General features: G+C 38.5%; 2 protein-coding genes across 4 annotated transcripts in view; one reads left to right on the plus strand and one right to left on the minus strand.

The window, feature by feature from the left end:
• LOC117223778 (uncharacterized) overlaps positions 1–20,716 on the plus strand; it is a 50,965-nt gene extending 30,249 nt beyond the window's left edge. For 2 of the 3 annotated variants that reach the window (XM_033476279.2, XM_033476278.2), the window contains 5 exons: positions 9,068–9,435; positions 12,462–13,216; positions 13,614–15,184; positions 17,443–17,632; positions 18,591–20,716. In XM_033476279.2, the coding sequence (XP_033332170.2) occupies positions 9,068–9,435; positions 12,462–13,216; positions 13,614–15,184; positions 17,443–17,632; positions 18,591–18,860 (3,154 nt within the window). In that variant the 3' untranslated portion in view covers positions 18,861–20,716. Of the gene's footprint in view, positions 1–6,523; positions 6,910–9,067; positions 9,436–12,461; positions 13,217–13,613; positions 15,185–17,442; positions 17,633–18,590 lie in introns of those variants that run through there. The other variant, XM_033476277.2, reaches the window with a different exon arrangement.
• LOC117223779 (uncharacterized) overlaps positions 1–27,280 on the minus strand; it is a 94,085-nt gene that overhangs the window by 59,238 nt on the left and 7,567 nt on the right. The window contains exon 2 of the mRNA XM_033476280.2: positions 25,552–25,646. Coding sequence (XP_033332171.1) covers positions 25,552–25,594 — 43 coding nt within the window. The 5' untranslated portion in view covers positions 25,595–25,646. The remainder of the gene's footprint in view (positions 1–25,551; positions 25,647–27,280) is intronic.

Consider the following 27,280-nt stretch of genomic DNA (forward strand, 5'->3'; position numbering starts at 1 on the left):
AAAATGTCGCATAATGTAAAAATATTTTTTAATTTATTCAAATGCGATTCATTAAATATCTCGAAACAAGAAATATATGACTTAGACCACTTTCATAATTATGGGCACATTTAATCGGCATAACTTCGTAAATCAGAATCGTCCGATCATAAACCTGATCTCACTTTAAAGATTGAATCCTCTGCTTTTACGATCCTCCGCATATAGGTTTTTAAGTTATTCTTGCACGATGTAGCAGGTCCGAAACTGCAGACACGTTAATCATAGATTTGATTCTGACCATTTCTTACAACATTATACGGTATCGCTCGTCGTCGGAACACTGTATTGGAACACTGGAATCGGTATTACACGGGATTCTACCCTATTAGAGACTACGAGAGGGAGGAGTCACCACAGCTAGGCGGTGAAACCGAGAAGTTTACGCGCACAGCTCCGCTGCTAGACCGACCTAAGCCCGACCCATTTAATAAGGTGCTCATTCAATATTCGTAGTTATGCAGTTGCATTTCAGTCTAGCAGGCCGCGAACTCTCGTGCTCGTGAGGGCCCCTGCAGCGTGAGTCCTCTCTGAAAGAGCAATCCTCGGGGTTGCGGTGGTGAAATGCTAGAAAAGCCGTCGGATCCACCTCCGATTTTCTACCTTCTCTCTAATGTTCGGCAGACTTCTTTGGATAAGTAAAGTGGTCTCTGAGTGTCATTAGCTGGAAACAACGAGAATGGCAAAGTTTTGTTTCCCTAATGAGAAGGAAAATGATTTGGAGGTAGATTTGGTTTTAAAAGGCATCATTGCTTCAATTTGGCCCAGTTGGATCTGGGCCATATTCGTGGCTCGTGTCTCTTCGACGAGGAAGATTTGGTATAATTTTTAGTTACTTCCTTTTTCCCACATATAAACGGCTGATATTTATGCAAATTTTATTTTTTCCTAAGAGAAACATTTGTTTCGTTATTGGATGGTTTATTCTAATGAAAGCAAAAGGCTTCTTACTTTCCTTACGCGTGCATTGCACTAATACATTACTTACATACATACAGTGGAATAATGACTTGTTCATGACTTGTGATTTTTGTTTGATGAAGTATATAGTTGTAATTGTTGTTCAAAAATATATATATATATATATATATATATATATATATATATACTATAGACTTACATATGTGAAAAAGAAAAACTGTTATCATTAATTGCAAAATGCAGGAATTTACGTAGACATTCGTTTATTTCTTTAATCATTTTAATAACTCGATAGTAATACAATAATATAATATCTTTAAATTATTTAAATGCTTGTTCTATTTTGCATTTGATATAATTTGCATAAAACGCGCAGTATACTAATTACTGTATACTACTAATTGTTGTATGAACAATAATGAACGCCTATCGCAGTCGAAAATTACGCTTCGAATTTAGATTACTGTTAATGATTTCAAATTCGAATTACTTTAAAAAGAAACAGGAAGCAGATATCTCAAGGTTTTGATTGAGATTTAAAGAGAAATATTCCGTCGATTGAAAGGAAAAGATTATATAATTAGCTGTGCTATTAATGACCGAAACGACTACGCAACAACGTCGTCTAGGCTCGTTATCGTGCAATTACGGTGGGTCACTGGCAATCCAGGTGCCGATTACGTTAGACTCTGATTGGACTGAGTCACTGACACGTGATTGTCCGAACATGGCTGGAATTCTTCGGCTCAGAAGACAGAGACAGTTACATGTATTATTGAATAATCAAATGGTTGTGTCACCGCCGACTTTAGCTGAATTTAGCTGTCTGTTCATTCAACCAGTTGCTGGCCCCTGTCGAAAACGTTTCTCGAAGGACAGTGAGATACTGGTGGTACAAGCGTACCAAAAATTAATTTAATTCATAAGAGAAGATAAAAACAGTTTACAATGAAGTACATAGTTGCTCACGAAAATTTTCGTACACCTTTTCAAAAGGAGTCACTTTTTTTTAAAACAATTTGTTACCATATGCATGCTAAAAATGTCACAAAAAACTGAGACCTATAAAGCGTATTGTTTAAATTTTCGTTTTAGGTGCAGATAAAAATTTGGAAATGTGTTTTTTTATTTTGTTTTCATTTCAACTAATTGAAATTTTTAGACATTGTGTAGTAAACTAGTCTCTATAGTATGTAAAAAAAAAAGAAATCAAATCATTTGGCTAATTTTTAGAAAGTTATTCCGTTTTAAGAAATTTTCGAATACCTTTGTGAGCCACTGTACATATCGTTAGATCAAGATAAAAATTTGAAACCGGTGGAAATATTTCATATCTATAAATCTTGACAATCTTCATGATATTTAATTTTCATACATTATTTCATGAACAATTGATTCATTGTTATATAACGTTTTAATACGTCTTCAACAATTCGTTACAGCTAATTATTTTAGTGACTTCAGTGTTCAGTTCTCTCTTCTTTGTACATGTAAAAGCTCAATCTTATAAAGTGCGTTACGTAACCTATAAAAGTAATCTATCAAATTAGGATAATAGCAATGATTTTGTAACTTTAGGCATTGTATATTTCTGTATCTTGTCTTTTACTGTCGTAGTGAGTTTTATTTATTACCATTTGTCACTTTGCTCTTTCTATTCTGTTCGACATGCGTTATTTTCTATTTTATCTTCGACGCAAAGAGTTTGTTCCGTTCAAATATTGAAAATAAATAAAATGAATATTTTATATGATTCATATAAATTATTGTTCAATTCATCAAGTATTATTTGGTACTACTCTTTGATTACAGAAACGGATTCAAGTTTTTACAGTAATCTGAGTTGTTCGGGAACGATAATCCTGAGTTTTTTGTTATTCAATTTCATTCTGAAAATAGTTCAAAAGATCGAGAAAAATTCGATTACCCCGACTGAGGATTAAAACGTAAAGGGAATGGAAGAGAGGAAAATTGAAACATCATATATTTAGTTCTGCAATTTCTATTTTACTGGATCAAGATTTGCGACAGCCCGAAGCCAAAGTTTCGCTTTGCGATTGCTACGCACATGGAAATTCAACCGTGAATTTCGTCGACTGCCAGTAACGTTACTATAATCCACCCACTGTTAACTTTGAATCAAAAGAACCTCGGACACACGAGTGTCTCTTATTTCCCGTACCTGCAGGAGAATTTTCTGGCGATGTCTGCTGGCTAGCACATGCTGGGAAGCGAAGCTGAACTGACGAATCTCCGAGTGTGTAAATCTAGAGCTGCTTTGAAAGTTAAAACGAGAGTAAAATGTTTTCATATTAATTTGCCTTGATATGAATTTTAAATTCCTAAATGCATAATGGCGTAACGATAGCACACGTTTTACTATCCTTTTTGTCCAGAAGTTTATGTTACCAATCTTGAAGACGGAGTTTTTGCATCGTATATGAATAGTTTTTTGCTTGTTATTCTGAAGATTCTGGACATCAGCACTGCGATAGAGTAAATACTGTCTGTAAGTCAAGGTTGTATATGTATATAAGGCATGTTATCCGCAGCTGTCCAAGCACTACAGTTCATGATGTCTTGAGGCCGAATTAATGGTCAGAATTGTGATGACCGTCATCTGCAGTAGATCGTGATGCTAATCATCGATTGACAGTTATTGTCTGCACATGTTTCCTAATCAAGTTTAGGGTAATAAGGATCTCTTTGTAGAAATATCAAACAGCCCGATTGTGAGAATTCCGAAGTGTCATCCTATTGGTGATTAAAATTTTTATGAAAATAAGATTTATTCATATGTTTTTGTGTAGATGAATATTTGAGAAATATTATAAAGCTATTATAAAGAAATATTATAAAAATATTATTCTCTAAGACCAAATTCCCTCTTCGTGTTCATATGCTTTTCCCTTAAAACCACTCCTTTATGATGATCCTGAAAACTTAAGCAACTTTCGATTACCTTCGAATTTTGCATACGGATTTTTAATGAAATTTCACATTTTTTGTTAAAGTTCTTTTAATTTAATTATTTAATTTTAGTTATAAGAAAAATTAATTTTTTCTTTATCATGCTCTCACGTTGCTGTTTGAAAAATGTTTAAGATAGTTCCAGAGGCAGATAATTACTAACACGTTTAATAACAAAATTTAATTCTTTCATTTTCTGTATGAGCTGCGAAAGTTTTCAGTACGTAGGGTAGTGGAGCCGATCATTGTGGGGTGATCAACTGTGTCTTTGGTTCGTTTTTGAGCATAATTAACTTTATATTTAGTGAATAGAATTTTTTTATTAAAAAATAGACATAATAAAGGAATAAAGAAATGTAAAGTTAATTATGTCCGAAAACCACCCAGAGACCCTTTAGTCGCAATATCCGATTCCACTGTTCTAATATGAATGGACTTTTGCAAATATGTTCGTAACGTTCGGGAAAAGTTCTGTTTAAACTAAAACAGTCTGTGTGCGCACGCTGTGTTATTGCACAAATGCAATAAAAAAAAGTAAATAAAATGTTTCCAGCAAGCCATTGTTCTTTAAACAATCTGGGAAATTTACCAAAAATTCAAAAGGTCATATCCTCTCGATTGAAGCACACATAGCGGCGTAGCTGATTTTTCAATTGGAAAATTATTTCTCAATTTTCAATTCGTATATTTCGGGCAAAAATATGGTTGATATTCTAAGAATTAATAAAAATAGAATCCTCAAATATATAGCAAATATTAATAATCTTTGCAAAAGCAAAAGTAATTTACAAACTAGTTTCGAATAAAAATAATTCTTTCGTACACCTTTTAAAACGCAATAACTTTTATGAAACTGGATTAAGTGACTTGATTTGTTGTTAGATGATAGAGGGTCTAGTATACTAGACAATGACCAAAATGTCTTTTTTAAAATATGCTATTATTTGGAATGACAGAAGAAAATAAAATACTCTCGTTTTTTAACCTTTTTATCTGAGCCTATAACGAAAATTTAAAAAATGCCTTTCGCAGATTCCGGTAACTTATATGCGTGCTGAAAATTTGATCGAATGCGATTAACCGAGAGTCAAGCTATAGGTGTTGAAAGATTTAAAAAAGCGCAGACTTCCTACAGAAGTCTTTAATTTATTGTAACTTGTAACAACGTCAACCGATTTCGATAAAATTTTCAGAATGCAAAAAAGTTAAAAAACGAGAGTTTTTTAATTTTTGTTTGTCATTTCAAATAATAGCAAAATTTAAAATAGACATTTTGGTCATTGTCTAGTATACTAGTCCCTCTGTCATCTAAAAACAATTCAAATCATTTAGTCCAGTTTTAAAAAAGTTATTGCTTGTTGCTTTAAAAGGTGTACGAACACTTTTATGGCCCACTGTATATATAATTTCTCGGTCAGATGATCCATTGTGTTTGTACCGCGAACAATTTTTCGGTCGACATATTTCATTGTTTACTATTAGCGTAAAAGTTGGACGATTGTTAAGCTTAACAATTGTATTTTCATTTCAAGCGATCACCGTTTACCAACCCAGAAGAAAACATTTCACGAATGTCCTGTTTATTTTTTATAGAATGTAGTTAATAATTTTTTAACTTGCAATAGCATTTGATTAACAGGTCAGTCAAGTGACATTCATATCTCGATAGACAGCAGAATAACAAAGAACTAATTAACGTATACTAAACACCATAGGATGTTCTATACCTTTCCTCTGAAAAACATCTTCGTAGAACAAGCAATTCACGGGTAATTTAAGTTGACGGAATTAGGTGACTCACCTTATATTAGTCAGTTTCGAAAAAAGTGTGTCGCAACATCTTCGTAGTATTATAGAACATGTGCTCGTGCATAGTCTTATAAATTTCAACAACTAACTATGTACAAGAAATACATCAAATTTATAAAAATAGATCAACAAATAAATCACGTACGCTATTAATCGAAAGTGTGGTTCGCTTTACGAACAGATTAAATTAAAACTTGTATACAACAAACAAGGTATTTCAAGTGGTTTAAAATTAATTTAGAATGATAAATGGTAATAGTTAAATAAATTTAAACGATTACCGGTTTAATTTAGGACTGAGTTAGATGTTATTTTCTTCTTTTGACTTTTCCATATATTTTCCTATATACTGTTTATTTTTTTTCATTCTATTACGTATATTTATCACCGAAATTATTTATTTATCCGTATGTGCCTGTATTTTTTTACGAGACTGCGTGGTAACACTCAACTTACTTTCTAAAATGAATAGTTAAACTGAGTATCTTAGCGGAGAAACCGGACGCAAGTTCTGAAGTAATCCCATCTGGGAAGTTCCCGATCGTCTGCTGAAGGCGGAAGTGCATTTAAGAAAAGAAGGTCGAGGTCAGACTACATATACGCAGAAAGGTTTTCTAAATCGTTCACCTTAACATCTTTCAAGATCATTGGAATCGTTGCTGAGGACCGTCCTCCCAACAACTATCGATCCAGTAATCGGCTACAAATCATCGTTACAATCTCACTAACTGGTAAACAAACAGTTCGAAATCCATCATTTCGACGGATTTAGCTGTTCCAGTGTCAGAGAAATATTTTCATGCTGCTCTACACGAAACGGCCTAAAAGCGGAAGCAAAAAGAACGGCTTGTCGATGGCCCACACGGCGTTCAACCTGTTAATTCAGCTAGCACCGACACGCGAAAACGCGGTGCCAGATAGATGTTCGCTCGGACTAAATTGTCCGAGATCGTTGCGCGAACACAACAACTATGATTGTCTGTCGGAAGTGTATCGGGGGCGTTCGCCAGCGAAGCCAAAGAAGTCACTGGGACCGTCCGGGGGAGGGGAGTTGTTAAGTTTAGCCGGTGTCGACTTGGCAGCGACAGTGTGTCAAGATCACTCGATTCACCTCGAACGCGTCGAGGACCGATTGTTGCTTCTCTGTTCTCCGGGTCAGCGGCTGAGCAGGTTCGCCGGAGGCACAAAGCGTCGGGAATTTCGTCTACGGGAACAGAATCTAATAAGAGCGGCTCGCGTCAGGGGGAAGGGAAACTGGGGTTGGCGTTTCTACGAGCGGGAGTCGAGTGGCTCGGAATCGATAGGCTTTCGTGTGTAACAACGAACGTGATTCCGTATAGCGGAGACGTGAGTGAAAGGTCATGGTGTGTCTAGTTTCGGAGATCGATCTACCGGAGATCTGATCCGCCATTTTGATCTTCTCTGACGAGTTTCCCCCATGTCGCACAGTGACATCCTTTTATGTGATGTTGTTCCAGAGTATCTCGAAGCTATCATATCATTGAAACGGTTTTGTAAATACCTCAGTTTTAAAAATCTTTACGTTATAAAGAAATCGAAAGATCATATGTCAACGCTAAAAATACCGGGAATTAAAAGTGACTGATACGTGTTGTCTTGTATATATAACAATTTATACTTACTCAGATTTTTTGCGGCATTTTGGTTATACGTGCTTCGATAAAGACATTCATTCGTTCATCTTTACAGTTTTAACCCTTTGCAGGCGAATGGTGACTCTAAGGCACCAATAAAAATTGTTGCATCACAATTCGATATCATGTTTACACTATCAAATTCATTTATATCTAAAAAAAAACTGTCGAAAGTGGAACTATTGTATGAATCGCAGGACTAAATTTTATACATATAAAATGCACCAACAAGGGAGCATTTCCAAGTGTAGCACGCCGATTTTAATGAAATTTAACTATGGCACAGCTTGGCGAAAAATATTTGATACGAATCTTTCTAATCTGCAATAATCCATATCTAGGATGTGAAAAGTCACATGGAATGATTCTCCTAAAAGTTATTTGTTTAAACAATACATATTTCAAAAATAAATTCTCTTTAAAATTTTTCTTGTTAATTGTTTATCCATTTTATGCAAACCGTTTTGTTTTTATGGTTTAACTAGAATTATTACACGTATAACAGTTTTCGATCTCGTAAGGGAGTGAATTATTTCGGATGTGTTTTGTAACCGATAACATACATTTCTAACAACATTTGCAGCTATAAATACCGTGGTAGTTGGGTTAGCTCTTTTTAAAATAGCTGAAGAAGATGCTGTACGTATTAACGCGACGCGACGCGGAGATAACCACCGCCAACGCCGCGTCTGAGCGTAAGGGACGTAGATTTCTGCAGCCCATACTGTGTGTATTTCGTGGCTGTAATACGTAGTTCGTAATGAATACTGTTGATACAAGCAAGTCATATACTGTATGTCAGAAAAACTATTTTCGTTTTACAGTTAAAATGACTGCGAGTGCAAAGGGTTAATATTTGAGCGACCTGCATCCGTTTGTATAAAGTGTACAAATGTAATTGACATGCGATGACACAACGCTCAACTAAGACTACCTAAAAGATGCTTAATTCATTATAGCACTAATGCGCAATTTATCTATGCACGCTTGTTAGATGTTTGGTTACTTATGACGGATAGTCTAATAAGTTGAACATGTGCCAGGTGCACCACGATCGGTAACACCTAATCCTACCTCGTGATAGAGATTTCTAGTAACAATCTGCTAAGTATGAACTGCTAATCTGCTCTTTTATCATATTCAAGTATTCAAGTAAAAGTTGACACACAACAAACGTGTCAAACTTGCTTTCTCTTCTAAGAAATTATTACGATCGAAACAGTTCTGATAATTCTAACTGTGACGAAAAAGATATGGCGAAGGATTAAAGTAATTCTAGGGAATTCTCAGAGAAATTCGAAAACGTTCTCTTCCATTTGCTGCAATTACTGTAGCGAGATTCAGACCAAGGTTTACTTGTGTACCTTAATCGTACTTTCGCATTAGACATGAAGTTGCGATAATGCCTATATACTTTGACCTACATCCAACGTTACTGGCACCCCCTATTACTTTTCCTCGTGGATTCACCTTCAATTTAAAACGGCATGTGAGGTTCGAAGGCATTCTTCGCCACTCCAGCGTGGCGAAAGCGTGGGCATGAGCGTAAAGGGGTTAAACGGGATTCCTAGAAGTGTCGTTCGACTTGTCGACAGCCGGTTCCGCTGCCGCGTTGCTCGCTCGAGAGGAGCGAAGAATAGTAGTAGTAACGAAGAATATCCGTTTGATTGTAGGATGATGCTGCCGGGGGTGACAGTGGTTCCGGCAACGGTCTGGCTAGCGGTGTGTGTGGCGGTGGTGGGGGCCAGCAACCCTCAGTCCTCCCGCCTCACTCCCGATCAATACGCCCCTTGGATCTCGCACCGCCATGGACTCCATAGAAGAACGGAGGAGGACCAGCCGTTTGTGAAGTTTCCGAACGAGTCCGACGAGGATCTGTCGATCGAGGATTCGATCAGCCTGCATTCGAAGGGACGCGGTCCCGCGGAGAAACAGCCGGTCAGCATCTCGATCAGCTCGTATTGGAAGGATCAAGGTGCTGCCGGCAATGGTTCGTCCGATCTCACGATCAGTCCTCGGAGATCGCCGGACACAAGCATCGGTAGGTTCGTCGATAGTTTCACCAATTGGTTCTGAGATAGGTTCGCCGGCATAGCCAGCAGCCGATTGCTGCGCAACTTTTGCTCCCGCTCGAATTCCTGAAGTTGTACCATGAAGTAACACAAGTCATACGTGCACGAAAGTCTCTTCGCTGTTCGATTCGGCGATCCGGTGTCTTCGCATAGAGAAAATCGTGACTTCAGTCGTTTTGCCTCGCAACCACAGTTTCGAGTTCCGAATGACGCTTGCTGCACGGAATGCCGGTAACGAGATCCGCTCGTCAATCTGCTGAAAGAGAGGCGTTCAGATTTACCGGGCGAACGCGAAGCCTGCGGAAGGAGTTTGCGGAGAGAATTGGTAGAAGAGGTAGAGGGAAATCGATGGAAGATGCCAGGGAAAATTGGTGACAGAAGCAAAGTGAAAATCGGTAGGAGTAGCAAGTTTGCTCAGTAAAACTACCGCATGCTTGTCTCCCGGTGGACAGGCTGACGTGCAATCCGCGTCGCGAACGAAAAAATGATGAAGATGTAGGACTAAATAAAATAATGCGAAACGCGGCACGATAGCCCGAGGAAATCGATTTTGAAAAATTCCTTCCGTCCGACTAGAAAATACCGCGCGTACCTTTTACGCTTGACCATCGCGGACTGTGTCTACTCGCGTTAACGTTTGTAAGCATTGTCACCATTAGGTGTGTCGCTATTTTTCACCGCGGTTCAATAGAAATTGCTGTCATTGGAAATATAGTAGGGTCGATGGAGGACACATAACACGGTGTGATAAGCCGTTGGTAATGCTAATGTAAATATGGGAATATACGCTGTTAGAGGAACGCATTTCGAATCGTCATTTTCGAGAATGCAACTTTGCCCTGTCGCACGCCACATCAATGTATCCTGTGAACATTTTTCACCAGCAGTGAGGTCCAGAATCAGCCAATTTTTATAATCTACATGTTTTTATGTTTCATTTAGTAATAACGTACCAAGATTATCAGTACAATTCTATCCGAGCTATTTCTAATCAAATTTATATTTATCAATTAAATAAATAATTCTTCTTGATCTATTATACAGAACGATCTAAAAATGATCTCTTGCAGAGAATATTTATGATAATTTCAAAGATTCGTTATTTTAAAGGAAACCGATACCTGCAAAGAGGAAACAAACCAAGATCATATCTAACATTTCTAGTAAAGCGATACAAATTTTGAACAAAGGTAGAAAAATATTCGTTTTTTTTGTCCTTCCAAAAAAAAAAGAAAAAAGGAAGAACAGATAACAATTACGTGTCTTGTGTATTCTACTCCTGCGATGCAGAATTATGATGAAAGCTTTTGTTCAAAGAGCAATTTAATATCGAGCTTAGAAATGATCTGAAGAAAACGTGATACGAAATCGAATTTAACCAGTTCGCAGAGTTCTGCCGCTCAGATTACAGTTTACTTTTGCTGACTACAAAGTCGAACAGTGTTTTGCGAATTCAGTCGCGCGGCAACATGGAACACCCTATTTTTGTATGTGCGGTCGTTACTTTCTCATTTGTGTTAGGAGTAACGCGACTACTCCGTACAGTCTATCCTGTGAATCAAGGATAGTGGGAGCTCGATTATTCCGAAGCTGTAGGGACGGGTAATGAGGTTCTCCAACGGAATGATACGGATAAGCGTGGTAAGTTGATCAGAGTCCGTAACACCGGTAACTTAGGACCGCCAATGAGTCTTTCGCCGGTGAATTAGGACGGTCGTCACGCGAGTTGCAATTTACAGCATTAATTACGGTTGTAATTACTAGACTACGGATGTTTGCGCGAGTTTCTATCTTTCTACGTAGATTCGGCTAGGCTCGGATGAGACGGAATTGCATTTTCCGTGTTAGTGGCCGCGGCGAGTCAACGAAATTTCGGGAAAGAATTTTATGTTCGAGGAATATGGAACTGCGTGAAATCTGACCGAGAGTTATTCGAAATAGCGTTTTAAGTTACGTGGATCCTGCAGGAAAGCGAATGGAGTGTAACGTTGTTAAATTTTCTACACTATTTGAGAACCTTAAGCGAAGTTCTCTTTTGCGAAGTGTGCGTCACGCAAGTAGTATGGAATCAATTGTAATCAAAACGTGTAATCGTTTCGCAACGCGCATTTGCGTGAATATAAATGATGGCGAATGATATTATGAATTCATTGCAGAGACTTAATTACTTAATAATCGAGAAGTACATTTGGTTATCTAAATTCGCAGCTTTTACTTGTTTAAAAAGTACTAAATAATTATAAAAAGCGGTCGTTCGCCACATTATTGGTTATTCCTTCTGTACTTGTTACTTTCTGTCAACATTAAAGAAAGAATCGAATAGATTCAAAGACTAGTTACAAAATTGTGTTAGATTGTTCGAAGGCGAGTGTAAATTTTGAGAAAGTTAAATATGCCCATTTAATTGAGAAACACGTACAATCTACAAAAATAAGTGTAAGCGTTTTATTTGCAATCGCCATTCGCATTTAGAAACGGTACAATAGGTTTTGATGGGAGCTGTTTAGCGATTCAAGCAGTGCAAAATAAACTGTTGAATGTAGCTTTTGATTCTAAATTCATGACGTTGATTCGAAACTTGTGCCTGGAATATTACTTCGTCAATCTATTATTACGAAGCCCACTGGAAACTTGAAATGTTCCTCTCTGAATGCAGCTGAAATATCGAGATGCAAGAATATTGTGTAATTCTCGAAGGGAGCGCTTTAAACTTCAATCTCTGGTTGCCGTGCGTCTGGGTAATTGAACGGAAAATATTACTATTCATGCTAAAAGTAAATATTATTCTTTATCGACATCAATTCAAATATCCATTTTACGATATTCCACGAAGTATAACGAAAACTGAAAGAAATGATTATTGACATTCGAATTTATGCGGTAGATTCACAAGATTTTCATATTTATAGAGATTTTAAGAGATTTTAATAACTATTTAAATTATAGAAGATAGCCAAAATTTGTAACCCAACCTAAGCGCATATTCATTTTCAAGATTCTCAAGAACGATCTGAGCTTATCAAACACCTGGAGAAAGAGTTGCTATCCTTCGGGATGAGGAACAGCGCCGCAGAAGACTTCTCACCCCTGCTGCAAGATAAACAGCTGCTCCGATACAACGGCCAAAAATTCCTAGATCAGAATATCAATGTTGAAGAAAGCTCGGTGCCTGCGAGATCACCTCCTCAAGAGTCTCAGTCGGAGGATCCCTTTGTAGCCGACGACACGTTCCAGGATCAAGGACCTGGCTCGGTGGAGATATACAAGCTGGATCTGCTCAGAGAGCGTCTACTACCAAACCCGATGCCTACGTCGAAGCTACCGATGAATGCTAAACGCAAGGTGCCGAAAAAGACCAGTCACAGCAACGAGAAAACTAAAGCTACCGATTATAAAGCTTCTAATCCAAAACTCGTGCACAAACAATCAAACTCGTTCGACGATCACAGTTCAGATGCACCTCCCAACACGGATCCTTTCAGCATCGGTGGCGTGCCAGAATTGCAAGTTGGTTGCGAAGGACTAGCTGATTCCAGGCAAAAGAGATCCATAGACTCTGTAAGCAAGAATGATGAAGGTGATTTGTGGTCGGAAGTGACCCCGATATCTCTGGACCTGGATTATGATCTGTCCGAGGAGAAGTTCGAGGAGATGGATGAGCTGTTCAAGCTCAAGAAATTAGAGACGACGACGAAGGGGATGAAACAGAACAGAGGAGACATAGACGTGACTTTGTACGCTGAGTTTCAGGTAAGAATTCACTTATAAAATAAATTGTTCGAAGTTGATAACACGGTAAAAATGCTGGTTTTGGGGTCCATCTTAAATGACTACAGTAAATTCTCCCCAATTGATCCTCAGCTTGTACACGAAAATGGACAATTCGGAAAGAGCGGTTACGATTATTCGAGCCCTGCGGCTGGTTTTTATAGTTACCGATTGTCAACAACTATAAAAACGCGGAACAAACTAGGAAGAATTTACTGTACAATCATGATAATATACAGGGAGTAAAAATAGTAGCGAAAACCGCTTCTCGAAAGTTTTCTTTGATTCATCTCTCATTCCTTCGTGTCGTCAACATTTTCGTAGATATCCAAGGGAACTGATTTAAATGGAACACTATATAACTATTTCCTGGTTACAGGACGACGAGAAACACGCGGAGAAGTTACCAGTCCGTGGGGATCTGGGTGAGTCTAGCGCGACCACAGACTTTGCCACCTTGACCCCTATGCCTCACCGAAACGAGCGTAAAGCCAAGGAAAAGCTGGACTCTGTTAGAGCAAAGCGAAGTGTCCAATTCGAGGGCGCCGAAGCGGTCACGGGTCAAAGGACAGCTAATCAAGTTCGCAAGATTCTGTGGGTTAAAGAGCCGACTGTCAACGACCTGTCCGAGAACCGTGAACCCCAGAAGCGGGACATGTGGGGGTTCGGCGAGGAAGAGGGCGTGGTGTCCAGCGACGAGCTGCAGACGGAGAACCAGAGACGCAGACAATTCTACGAGCGCCGCAGAAAAGAGGAGGAATTAAGGCGGCAAGGGGAGGAATTACGGCGACAACAAGAGAGCCAGCGACGCGGCCAGATTGCGAATCGAACTGATGCGGACATCGAGAAGATCAGGAGCGATTACGAGAAGCAGCTAGAACAAAGACGACAGGAAGAGAGTCGCAGGCTATCGCAAATTTCGCCGACGAGGAGACCGGAACGGGAGGACGAGCGTAGACGGCGTCTTGAAAGCGAAGCGAACAGAAATCGGATGATGGAGGAGGCGAGAAGACGCGCGGAGGGTTTCCGCAGGAGGCAAGAGTCGTGGCCGCCGACTCCTTCGTCGGGAAGGCAATTGCAGGAGGAAGAGGCGAGGCGAAGACAAAAGGAGGACAGAGTCAACCTGGAAGATAGGAGGCGGGAATGGATGCTGAAGAGGCGGCAGGAGATGGAGGAGGAGAGGAGGAAGCAAGCGAGGGATAGGAGCCAGCCGTCGAACGTACCGGCCGGCGCTAATGAGAGCGGATCCCGGGGACAATGGGAACGGGATCAAAAGCTACGAGAGTACATAGAGCGCAACCGGCCGGTAAACGTTGATGGCGCCGTTGATCGGCGAACCCAGGAGGAGAACCGGAGACGGCTAGACGAGGAGCGCAAACTACAGGAGTACATCAGGAGAAATCAGCCGGTTCAAGTGTCGAGGAACGCTTCTTACGACTGGATGATGCACAGAAGGAAGGTGGAGCAAGCCGGAGGGGACGATCGATCTAGGTACCCCAGCTTAGGAGGCGCCAGAAGAGACCACGGTCCCTCAGCCACGGCGAATGTCAATCCCAGGAGCTACGCGGACGAGGCCAGAAGGAGGAACGCCGCTCGAAAAACTGAAGAGGAGAGAATTCGAGAAAGGGAAAGGCTTCAGGAGGAGTCTCGGAGGCGGGAGCAGGAGGTTCGGAGGTCACAGTCGAGATGGTACGAAGAGCAACGGCAGCGGATGTTGGTCGAGAGACGGAAGCAAGAGTATCCCGGAAAAACGAGTTCTCCGGAAAATATGGGCCCGCTGAACGGAGATCGTAGACGGTTCGAGGATCATAGGGGGAGGCAGGAAACGAGTCTTGTTCCGTCCAATTTAGTCGCGAACGAGGCTAGGAGATCTACGGAGCTCGAGAGACAGAGGATGGAGATGGAGAGGAGGAGAAGGATCGAGGCTGAGAGGGAGAGGGCCGAGAACAGGTAAATGGTCGACACGGTCGACCGTAAGGGATGACCGGATTTCGGACAAGATGTCCGAAATTAAGGTAGTCGAGATCGGTGTCGAAAGTCGCAATTTGTGATCGGTCTACGATCACGATTTTGAATTACCTTCGATGTTATTTTCGCGAGGTGTGATATGAATAATTAACCCTTATAATATATCGAGCAGCGACATATCGTTGCTGACTACATTTGAGAAAAGCTTATTTCCTTCGTATTTTTAATATATAATATAATATGTAATATTATATAATATTTTTAATATCTAATATATAATTGTGTTTATAACCTTCTTCTGAAACTTTACCAGATTACATTTACTTGGGTCAGTATTTTTCGCTTAGGTGTAACACTTTTAGCAGTTATTCTAAAAGGGTTAACAGTGGAGGACAAGAGAAATCATTTTTAAACGCAGATATCTTTTTTTTCATTTTTCTTCGATGATAAGAGGATACAAGTTCGCATGTTGCATGTAATCGACGACAACAAGTGTTGCAAGTAATATTAGGCAGGAATAATTTCGAAAGCAATGCAATGGGAGTGTATAATTCTTGAAAGAAGGCCAATTATTATTGCTCTCAAAGGCTCGGTCGTGTCTTTGTAAGATCAAAATTAGGTAGGAAGCTGGAAGTCGGCTTAAGAAACTTTTAGTTGATCGAACATTTTCACAAGCATAATTGTTTAATAACAATTTATAATATGCTAAAATATAACCTGATACTTTAGAAAGTCACGAATTTATCTATATGCACCGTTACGTTCAGAAACCATTATTACTCTGTGCTTGGTAACAGAATCATCTGTAACTAAATAGAGAGAACAAAATTGTAGGGCATAAAGTAGCAGACATCATTATCGAGTTCAGTTTATAATTGGAAGGAAGTGCCAGAGAGGAGTTTCTGCAATCTTCCTTCGAGCTATAAAGTGTATAAATGTACATCTGAAACGCGAGCATAAAATTCCAAATTAATTAGTTAATTGCTTCGTAGAACATCTTAGCAAGCATTGGCAAAACTTCAATGCGTTTCCGCGTAACTTTAGTTGCTTTGCTACAACAAGCACGATGTGCTAATCCTTTAATATCGTTAATTATATAAATTTCTTTTTAAATAAATAATTTATAAATAATATAATATATAAATAATAATAATATAATTTTTAAATAAATAATATATAAATTATATAAATCTCTAATTACTCAGCGTGCAAGATTACTATACCCCAACTATTATTTATTGCGTTAAAGACTCGACTATCATAGCAGTATATTCTAGTGAAAAATACGTGTATATTGAACATTGAGAAAAATGATTTCTCTTCGTCGTTGTACCACTTTCCCAAAAAGTTGGCCACAATTTACACGATTTTATGAAAATCAACTATTATATTTTTGAGGTTGCTGAATTATTTGAATATGTTGTGAAAAATGCAATATTTGAAATAGAAAATCAGACGCTATAGACACAAGTATTATTTATAATGTCAGTAATTTCCCGATATTTGGTTATAATTGGAGTGTCCAGTAGCGCCTATCAACGCTCTCCGTCAACAATATTTAAGATCTTGTGTACGATAAACAATTATAACCAAATATCGGAAAATTACTGATATTATAAATAACACTTCCGTCTATAGTGTCTGATTTTCTATTTCAAATATTGCATTTTTCACAACATATTCAAATTCAGCAACCTCAAAAAACCATAATAGTTGATTTGTATTTGAATATCTTAAAAATGGGCAACAACGAGCAAATTTTTTCGCCGACTATCGCAACTTTTTCTTTACCCTCATATTATATGTAGTATTTCGGACATATTGAGGAGCGAAGCACAAAACTTTATTGAAAAATATTTTGCGTCGCTTACGTGCAAAGTTCATCTTTATAATAAATGGTCTCTTTTAAGGATGAACTTTAGCTTGACACATTAAAGATGTTATCATTTGAAAATCCTTCAACTTTGACGATCTATATCTCGCTAACCAGCCACCACATTTGAAGATTTCGAACGACGTTTGATGCTCTGATACGTATACAACGTATCTGCTGCAGCAGCTCCTCGCTGCTATATACTATGAGAATTGAATTCTGTCTACTTTTTGGGATATGGTAGTACTGTGCGCCGCGGTGTTACGAAACGGGCGATATTAATGACACAGACCCGTTGATCGCACCGCGCACAATAAGCTTCCTCTTTCGGTCCGAGCTGATAGTGCTTGCCCGTTATACTTTGCAGAGCGAAGGAGGCCAGAGAAAGCCAGGAGCGTGCTAGAGCCACGAAAGAGCAATGGAGGCGGCAGGAAGAGGCTAGGCTGAACTCGCTGCCGGTGATTGCGAGTATAATAATCCGCCCCGAAGCGTCGGCGACTGCGCCCACGCAGGGTGTCATTCCACAGTCACGTTTCGGCGATAGTATCGAGTTCACGGTGAGACCTATTCCGTCTGCTTCCTAACCCTTGTTGCGACGCAATAAAGATTATTTTAAACCGAGCGCCGCACCGATTCACCACACGGCCTACACAAAGCTACACGCGTCAGTCTTCATGATAACGCAAGTCCCTTCCCTGGCAAAGGAAAAGAGACATGCGGGCCTCTCGTTACATCCCCGCGCGTGCTCCAATCCTTACCCGCCTCCCATTTTCTCAACTTCGTGCTCCATCCACTGACAACTACGCTTGTTCGACTCATATTTCGATTCCAACATGAAGTAAACATTAAGCAAACATTCATAATGGAGGCGAGTAGGTTTTTTCTCATTCTCAAAGCGTAGTTTTCATCCTCCGAGATGTTTTGCGATTTATCAGTAGATCGTGGATCTTTATGTAACTTATTTGTTAACGCTAGAACTACCAAACTAGTCAAAATGTCTGGTTTCTAAATTTTTCTTTTACAACTCCTGATATTACCTAAACGTTTCTATGAGTTAGATCAAATTCTTTAGGCAATATTGCAATAGAATTCGTAGGAAACTTAAATAAACCAAATGTTATTCTCTATTGTCTAATATCGATTATATTAGAAGTTTAGGATGTTTTCTGCGTGTTCGATAAGGAGTTAAGTTTATATTTTCTTCTTCGGTTTTGGTGTTTTCTGCAAATCCAATCATGTCATATGTCACTATTATACCACAATATACATTGGTTAAGGGTTTGGTAGTTCTAATGTTAAGAATTTAATTCTGGAACAATGCCGTTACTTTTCAACGATTTCTCGTATTTCATCGGACGCTTTACAAATGCGCGATTACCAAATTATTCTTGTCCTGAATCACAATAGAGCACAACAAAGTTCTATTCAAATCGGCGAGTGCTGTGCTCCCTTGACGCAAACGCTGGCCGCAACTTCTCGAAACGGTTGAAAATACGGAGAAATGTTCATTCGCAGGGCTTTAATCCGCACCGCAAGGGGATGGAGGTGCCGAACTTCCCTGCAGCGCCGACTCGACGACCGCCGGTGAAGAGTCCTCCACCTTGCGTTTGGGCGGTGGTCCAGTGTTGTCCGACGAACGTCAAACGTTTGGTCACCTGTTTCGAGTCCATGGGCTGTCCAGGCATCAACTGGGATCCGAATCCTTGCAGGATCTCCGTCACTCAAGCTGCTAGGGAGCAGGTGATGAAATTCTACGAAGAGGTGGAGGAAGACAGACGTCTGTAGGTTTGCTAGGAGAAGTCGAAGTCGGCGGGTGGTATTAAGGGAAATTGATGGGACGAGTCGGTCGGGATCGATGGAATCGGCTGAGAAAAATTAGCGAGAGAGATCTAGAGGAATCGGAGGAATAAGCCAGTAAGAAATGCTGGGACTATGTAAATTGGTGAAAAGATTCTACGGCAGTCCGATCAGAATAATATTTTGTAAGAAACCCTGGCTCTCGAGATGTCGATGATGTAGATACTCGACGAAACGTCAGCAAGTAATTAAAAAAAGTCGACGTAAAAGAATCATTATTTATACCGAATAGTAGAATCGCGAATGAGAATCGGCCAATGCGTAAACGCATGCGAAATCCCTGTCGATTAAAGTGACTTCGTAACGCATTAGTCGCGAGCTCTGCAAAAATTTGTCGAATCGATTTGTACATTTTACTTTTGCCATGATGAATCGACGAAAGTCACAAACCTCGTTAGCGTTCACATATATTTCAAGCGAATCCAAAACGACAGAAACAACGATAGATTCGCAATTTCACTCGAATGACATTTCAATATCCTTTATGCGGTTTCCCGATTCTTTGACAATGTTGCATCGTTTTAAGAAATAAAAGAAAATATATGGTTCGACAACTATGACAATTCAAAGAATTTAATATCATAACTTCGGTGGTAAATCAGCAGTAGCGAACTCTGCGCGTTTGAAAGAATTTCCAGTTCGTAATTTACACCGAACTACACCGCTATATTTTGACGGTGGAGTGTTAAACCTCTTAAAGAAATAATCGTCTGTAAAGAGCCGGAGACTCCATTGTGTGTACGACGGATGCGATTTGTTTTATCGGTACTTGTGCGTGTTTATTTGGCGGCATACTCGTTTATCGAGATTTTCGAAGTAACATTGTGTTCCGATGGGAGCCAATATCGGAGTTGAATAACCGATCGTTATTGGCCAATCGCCAGCTTCGTTGTCAAGTCAGTTGGCATGCAAAAATATGGCCATAAAGGGGAAACGTAGAAGGGAGAGAGAAAGAGGGCGCGAGGGTGCGCGAGGCAAAGAAAAAAAAAGATAGGGGGAGAGAGAAAATGAACAATAGCGCGACACCTGTTCGCGTCGTGGACGCACGTGCAATTAAGCGTGCTCGCTTTCGCGTTTAACGATCACGGAATCGTTAACGATAATTCTTCTGTTTTTCTTTTTGTACGTAGCCGTTCGAGTTGTATGTTTGCAGCTTTTTCACATGTGATATAATATGTAGATAGGCGTTGTCCGCTGTAGCGATGTTATTTAAAAATAATATTTTACCTCCGCCGGCGAGTACCTGCGACACGTCGAGCGAAAAGCTCTCTCATTGTTAGATCGAATTAGCAAGCTTTCCGAAGAAACTGTAAATGAACGTCTAACAAAAAGAATGATTTTTTGAAACTTTTAACGATGTCGCGTCCCTTCAAGATATCTGAATGAATTGGAAATCGATGAACGTAATAGGACGCTTCAACTATAAAAATGAGGATATTAATTCGGTGTCTTTAATCGCAAACCGGTGTTCGTTAATTTTATATTGAAATTTAGATTATGAACTGGAGAGATGAAATTTTCGAGAGAAGAATCTCGGTTAGAAATGCCAAAACCAAGTGCAGTATCTGTTTTATGTATTTTAAGTAGAAGGCGCATCGTTTATAATTAATTATGCTTAACAATCGCGAAAAGTATTCTTGTACTAGTGAGAAAAGAAACTCATATTTTTCTATTTGATATTTTAAAACAGCATGTATGGATGTCTGCTTAGAGTATGACGATGAGCTTGTTGTAATATAATTAAACACTTGTGTAATATACGTAATAAACATTCAGAAACGCGAGTGCCCAATTCTGTTACCGATTACTAACAAATAAGTTAAGTTTAGAGAGGAAAATGTCATCCATGTGAAGTATCGATTTATCGCGAGTTAATTCAAATTCGAACATATCCAGCATAACCTCGATTTCCCCGAAAAAATATGTCGAAAATATATAATAAATATGTAATACATGTTTCGTGACAGTTTCGTTTTCAAACAAAGTGTAATTACATTTCGATTGTGTCACTTCGCTGCTTCATTTTAACATACGCAATTCTGTTAAATAATTCTCAAAGTTTTTTTTTCACGAATGAGTTATTACATGACCAAATTTTTGTGCTCCACGCTCTGGATTCCCTTCTTCGCGCAAAATTATTGACCACCGATTTTTATCCGGAATTGTCGCACTGGTCCGGACAATTTACTACTGAAACTCATCAAAACGAGCAAACTGCCCATATTAGATTTGTATGAGCTGTATGGGAGTTCATCAGGTGTTCACATTAGAAGAGCATGGAAATGAGACGCGCATAATAGGTTTAATCAGTTCTGTGGAAATGGTGGACATTTTCCGTAGTTAAGAGATCGTTCGGCGTCGCTGAAAGAAAAATTTGGGGAAAATCGACATCACGCTTCGGCGCGCACACTGTATCTCCCACTATTTGCATCGCCTTGCGTGTGTGCCATTTTCTTTCTCCACCTATGGATCCGACTGATAACAAGGACATTCAACGGTTAAGGGCTCGCAAACGTTTCCTTTCCAATCAAGCGAATTGTTGCCGCTTAAAAGCACCATCGGTCTGTCATCTTGCTACACAATGAGCATTCAAGGGGATAATAACGAGCTGGACAATCAGATTTTGGCATAAAATGGTTTGCAAAAAATATTATACGTTTAATCCTTACCTTTCTATTCCGCTTACACCGTTCTACTGCTTATAATTTCGTCACGTTCAAATGAAAAATCGTTGCGTAGTTTATACTGTTCTTTTCACATTCACGAACATTTTTACATAAAAAAAATTAGTCAAACTAAAATAAAATAATGTAAAACTTGCACCTTGCATAGTGTTGTAGAAAATAGACTGTATAATAATAATAGTCGATGAAGTACACATTTTTTTAAATATCTATATGTCTCATTTCCAATTCACTCTAATCATTAAAGAATTTTTATTTTACATGAAGAATAATTCGAAAGGTCAGGGATCGAAAGACCTTTTAATAGATTTTGTTTCAAATATGGACCGCGAAACTGCTTGAAAATACATTTCCATATTATTATAGTTCCGACGAGAACAAATGAAGGAAAGCTCTTGAAAGTAAAAGTTTCGGTTTGAATAGAACTTTAATTGATCAACATTGCGTAAGAAAATTCAACACGAAGCTTTTGTTTCTTTTATGAAAACCCTTCAATAAACATCCTAAAATATCTTGTTTCTACAGAAAACTTTGATAGTCTTCGAAATATTTAATAATTGTTACATTGTCACGTCAAAACCGTGTGCACATACAACATATGGTTTCTATCCACTGTACGTCAATCATTCCGTACGTAATCATTTCCTTCTGATTTGCTCTAGGAATCACGTTTCGTTCTGTATATTTTACCTGCCTCGACACGACACGGCACGGCTCGGTTCGGCTTGATGTTACGCGTTACTCTTGTTATTAAAACGCTTGACGGAATGTGATTGGATTTGCTCCCGCGGAGAATGTCGCATAATACGGCCAACAGTGGAGGTCGTGACCGAGCAGATTCTTCCGTGGATCTTGCACGCGCAGAAATCCCAATAACAGATCGACGACTTGGGACGACTCGCGTCAGGTGCGTCTAGGCACCGTCTGCAGCGAAGATTCCCAAGGCTATTGTCTTTCCTTCTATCTCCTGGCGCGATACTCGTTCAACTTGAATTTCACGCTACTTCTTCCCACTTCTTCTCCTCGGTGCTCCTTCCACGTATGTTTCTCTTGATCCGCGTTCGCTGTATCATCCGCTCAACATTTTGAAATTACAATGGATAGAAAGAAGATATTGTATGTTGTTTCGCATCCCTTGGCACTTTACCATTTAACCCCTTAACGTGCACGCTCGAGTTAACTCGAGCGCGCTAAACTGGCCAAACTGTGCACACTCGAGATAATTCGAGCGGCGTTGTACTTTATGTTACTATAATTTTTCACGCTCGAATGCAATCGAGAATTGAAAATAACAATGTGAAAGCAAAAAGAAAACAATCGTTTTATTGATATTTATCATTTACATGGGATTGTAAGCTATAACACTTACTTATTCAAGTATAAAATATATCCTTTTTCTACTTATCACTTATGACTTATCTCTTCCTTGTGAGCCGCTTTCCGACAGCGTATTCATATTCAGATTCTGATTCGCTCATTTTTCAATATATATTTTACTAAAATATAATGTAAAATGAAATATAATAATAATAATAATAATAATAATAATAATAACAATGATGATAATAATAATAGTAATATTCTGAAAATTAGAAATCATACCAATTGTATAAAAATCCAATATACTCAAGTTTACTTTCTGTAATCACAAAATAACTCACTGTTTACAAAGATAAACTTATCGCTGCACGGCGCATGCGCTTTGTTTTGTTTTGCAACCACTATGATACACAACACTCCCTTCTTGCACTTCTGCACTCGTGACGACTGACTACAATTCGTCGTATCATTTTCATGAATTTATATAAAGGATATTGTTTCATATATTTTACGATTTAGTCGTGAAATATATCAAATACTTGTTTCTCTACTTTTATAGTTGAGTTCAATATTTATCAAAGTGTTGTAAACTTGCAAAGATTACTGTATATTTATAGACAGTGAGTTATTTTGTGAAGACAGAAAGTAAAGTTGTGCGTGTGGGTGTATTGGATATTTATACAATTGGTACGTTTTCTCGTTCTCAAATTGTTATTATTATTATCATTATTATCATTATTGTTATTATTATATTTTGTTTTATGTTATATTTTAGTAAAACGTATACTGAAAAATGAGCAATTCAGAATCGGAATATGAATACGCAAATTTGTCGGAAAGCGGCTCAGAAGAAAGTGACAATTGTCATCAAAATCCAAAATTGCAATACAAATTTTGATTATTTTTGTATTTTTGTAATTTTCTTGCCGAGACAACGTTCTAAATTGTGTTTTTTTACATGAAAAAAAATTGATTTTTTTTGGTCGGCCTTTTTCAGAAAAACTGTGCATTAAGGGATTAAACACACTGTGCCAGACATATTGGTAAGCACAATAACGGAGCTCAGTTTGTGCGCCTAACGGGCTTCGTGGAAATTTCGGGGAATGTAATGAAATTTACCACCGATTCGCAAGACGAGCGCTATAGGTTCAGAAATTGGAGGAAAAGAAAAACAATCGCGGATGCCGAGGCAGAAGACGCCGCTCACGAGTTTAGGAAATGTATGTCGGAGTCTAGACAAAAAAGCGTCGCAGCATTCAGTTCTCAAGCGTTCCTGTTTTTACTCTTCCTTTAACTTTCTATGTAATTGGACCCTTGTTCTCGAGAACTTTCAAAGGTCTATCCGCTGTTTGGCGCTCTAGCACACGGTCGTCTCGGCCTCTATTGCCAAAAAAAAACCGACAGATGAAAGAAGAGATGCTTATGTGTTAGACTTTTCTTGCATTCAAAGTCAACACCGAGTCGGCTACAATACGTTGCTTGCGGTCGACGAGAGTGACGGATAACGTGCTGCACTTAGCGAAGCGACATTCTTCTTCCGTCATAGATAGACTACGGATGTATTTATGATGCTTTCGCGGAGTATGTACTAGAAAACGTTTTCATTCACAGTGCTAAATGTAGCAGTCCATATATATAAACTGTAACCATGATGACTGTGAAGTTGTACAATACATATACGGTTCACGTTTGACCGACCCTTGTGTAATTGTCTACTGTGACTCACGCTTTACACTTGACGTGTATACACGACGATATCGAGAGGAAGGGAAGTATTTTAAAAACTGCAGAACAAAATGTAACAAGGTATTCGAGGGAGAAACCCCGAGTTAGGGGTGTCGGCCTCTGTTCTTTGACCAGTGTGCGTGTACGTATGACCGAGCATTCAGCCGACTGGAATTTAAACGGCGCACCCCGGAAGTTATACCTTGAATTTTCGACTGCAAATAAATGTAAAAGATGCGGCATTTTCGGAGCATTCATTACTGCTCGGTTTTGTATTTTCACGAGAAACACGTGTCCCAAATTTTTAAGACACAAATGTGTTAATTATAATTCTTGGTCAACGATGCTTAACTATTTATACATGAAATCAATGTAAAGTCATTTGAACCAGCAAATTCTAAATTCTAATATATTGTATAAGCTTCTCTACTGTTTGAAAAATCATGTTCAACAAAATCTGTCCAAAGCGTTTCTTACTTTATTATTGGAAAACTTTTTTACTTTATCACTTAACGTCGCCTCCTTTGTAATTTTTAATATGCAAACACGGATCTTTTTAGGGAATTAAAAAAGGTTTAAAATTCATTAAAGTTTTATTTCTTGCATGGCTTTAGTAAATTGAAAATTAACTTAAGCAATATTCTGTGAAATTTCTACCTTAAATTAGACTACCTTTGATCTATATTTAAGAAGGAATTTTGTGACTATTATAAATTATAATTTCATAAATTAATTAAAATAACATCCTCTTCTTATTTTTTATTTTTCATAAATTGTTTCATAAATGCGTATATTTCATCTTCATCTTTATTGGTATATTCGAAAATGTAGCGCTTGTGGTCGAACAAGCATAATAGCAAGCACGAGCAGTAATTTTGTTGAACACTCACCGTCACTGCGTTGCGCGATGCGCCTCTTGTCGTCCTTTCCCATATTACTCTTTCCCTTTATCCTCTAAGGTAAGATCACTGTCTTCCTCTCCCACCTGAAATTTCATTATTATTACTACGATAATTATTATTAGCGTCATTGTTATCATTACTGTCTTGAATCTTACCGGTGCCCTTATTGTGATTATAATTATGATATAATTATATAAAGACACACGGTTGCTCAACAAAAGAAAATGATTTTTCTCATACTCATTGATTTAAATAGTGATTTAAAGACTGACAGTAACATGATCAACATAAATATATAATAATAATAATAATAATAATAATAATAATAATAATAATAATAATAATAATAAAATAATATAAAATTATATTAGTATATTATAGTATATTAGAACATACCGATTAAAAAATATAACAGTTTTGCATCGACGTCGATGCATCGAATGAAAATTGCTGCTGGTAACGTCCAGCAGGCCTGCGTAGAGACGCCAGCGTTTAATTCGAATTGTTCGAAAAGCTAGTTCGTCCGGTGTACAGCTTTTAAAGCTCTCGCCGAACTTAAAAATGGTACCGGCCGCTCGGTTTCATGGGTTTTATTCCCAAAGAGAGTATCGAGTTTGAATGGGCTTCAACCTAACGTTCGAGTTTGCAGTGCCGCGTTTCACTGTCGCGCGTTCGCCCGCTGTCTGTAATGGTAACTTTTAAATTTCACACTTCGATGAACGTGTCCTAGCCCCTCCCCCCCCTCCCCCTCCATTCCATCATCCCCGTTTGTCGAGCTTCTTTTGCAGCAGAACTATCGCCGTGGTATCAAAGAGAAATGCTCGTACTAATCGGACAAACAAATCAAATCTACCGAGCCATTCAGCTGCATGATAATGGATTCTAATAACAATAACAATTGCTGATCATTTCTACTTTTACCCACACCTATTAATACTGTTTATAATACAGTTGTTTCCACAATGGATACCTCGGGATAGATAATCGATAGATCAGAAAATAATAATTGGTCCAATAATTGTAGCCGTCTATACCCGTTTTTACTAGAAATGTCAAGGAATGGTCAAGCTGAAGCGAAAACACTAGACACATTTGCAACAATTATCCATTATTTACACACAGTTAGATATTAATTTTTATGCAAATGAATGAACTTCAATGTCAACAGAAGGTGGGCACAGAAAGATCGTAATAAAATTAAGTCTTGTAACAGTGTTATAAATTTAAATAGCGTATCCTTCTTAGAACCATTTTCTTAAATTTTATTTCATGACCATTGGTAACTTTTCAGATGCACTAATTAAAACAGCTTTTCCTCATAGAAAAGAGAATTAAGCTGCTTACGTCCAGAAACCTTCTGCATATTCCAGAGAATACCATATTTTTGAAACACACTGCATAATTCAAACACTCCGAACTTGTTGGCTCCCAGTATATATATATATAAAAACGCATGGGATCGTTTTTAAGCGTGCTTAAAACATTCGAGACACATTATGCAGAATCCTCCAAGCTCTGTCAATCCTAATCCGTTCTTTGCATCCTTAATGAAAACGGTCCAAGCAGAAGCATCGTTCTATTATGCATCTTTTTCATAAGATTCCGACAGATTTTCTTCATTACGTTCAAAGCGTCTTGCGCAGCCCATTTCCATCATTTCCATGAGATTAATGCAGTTACACTACATCGAGTCATTACAATTGATTAATGGACTGTG

This window comes from Megalopta genalis, chromosome 6, assembly GCF_051020955.1.
Source record: "Megalopta genalis isolate 19385.01 chromosome 6, iyMegGena1_principal, whole genome shotgun sequence".
Classification (NCBI taxonomy): domain Eukaryota; kingdom Metazoa; phylum Arthropoda; class Insecta; order Hymenoptera; family Halictidae; genus Megalopta; species Megalopta genalis.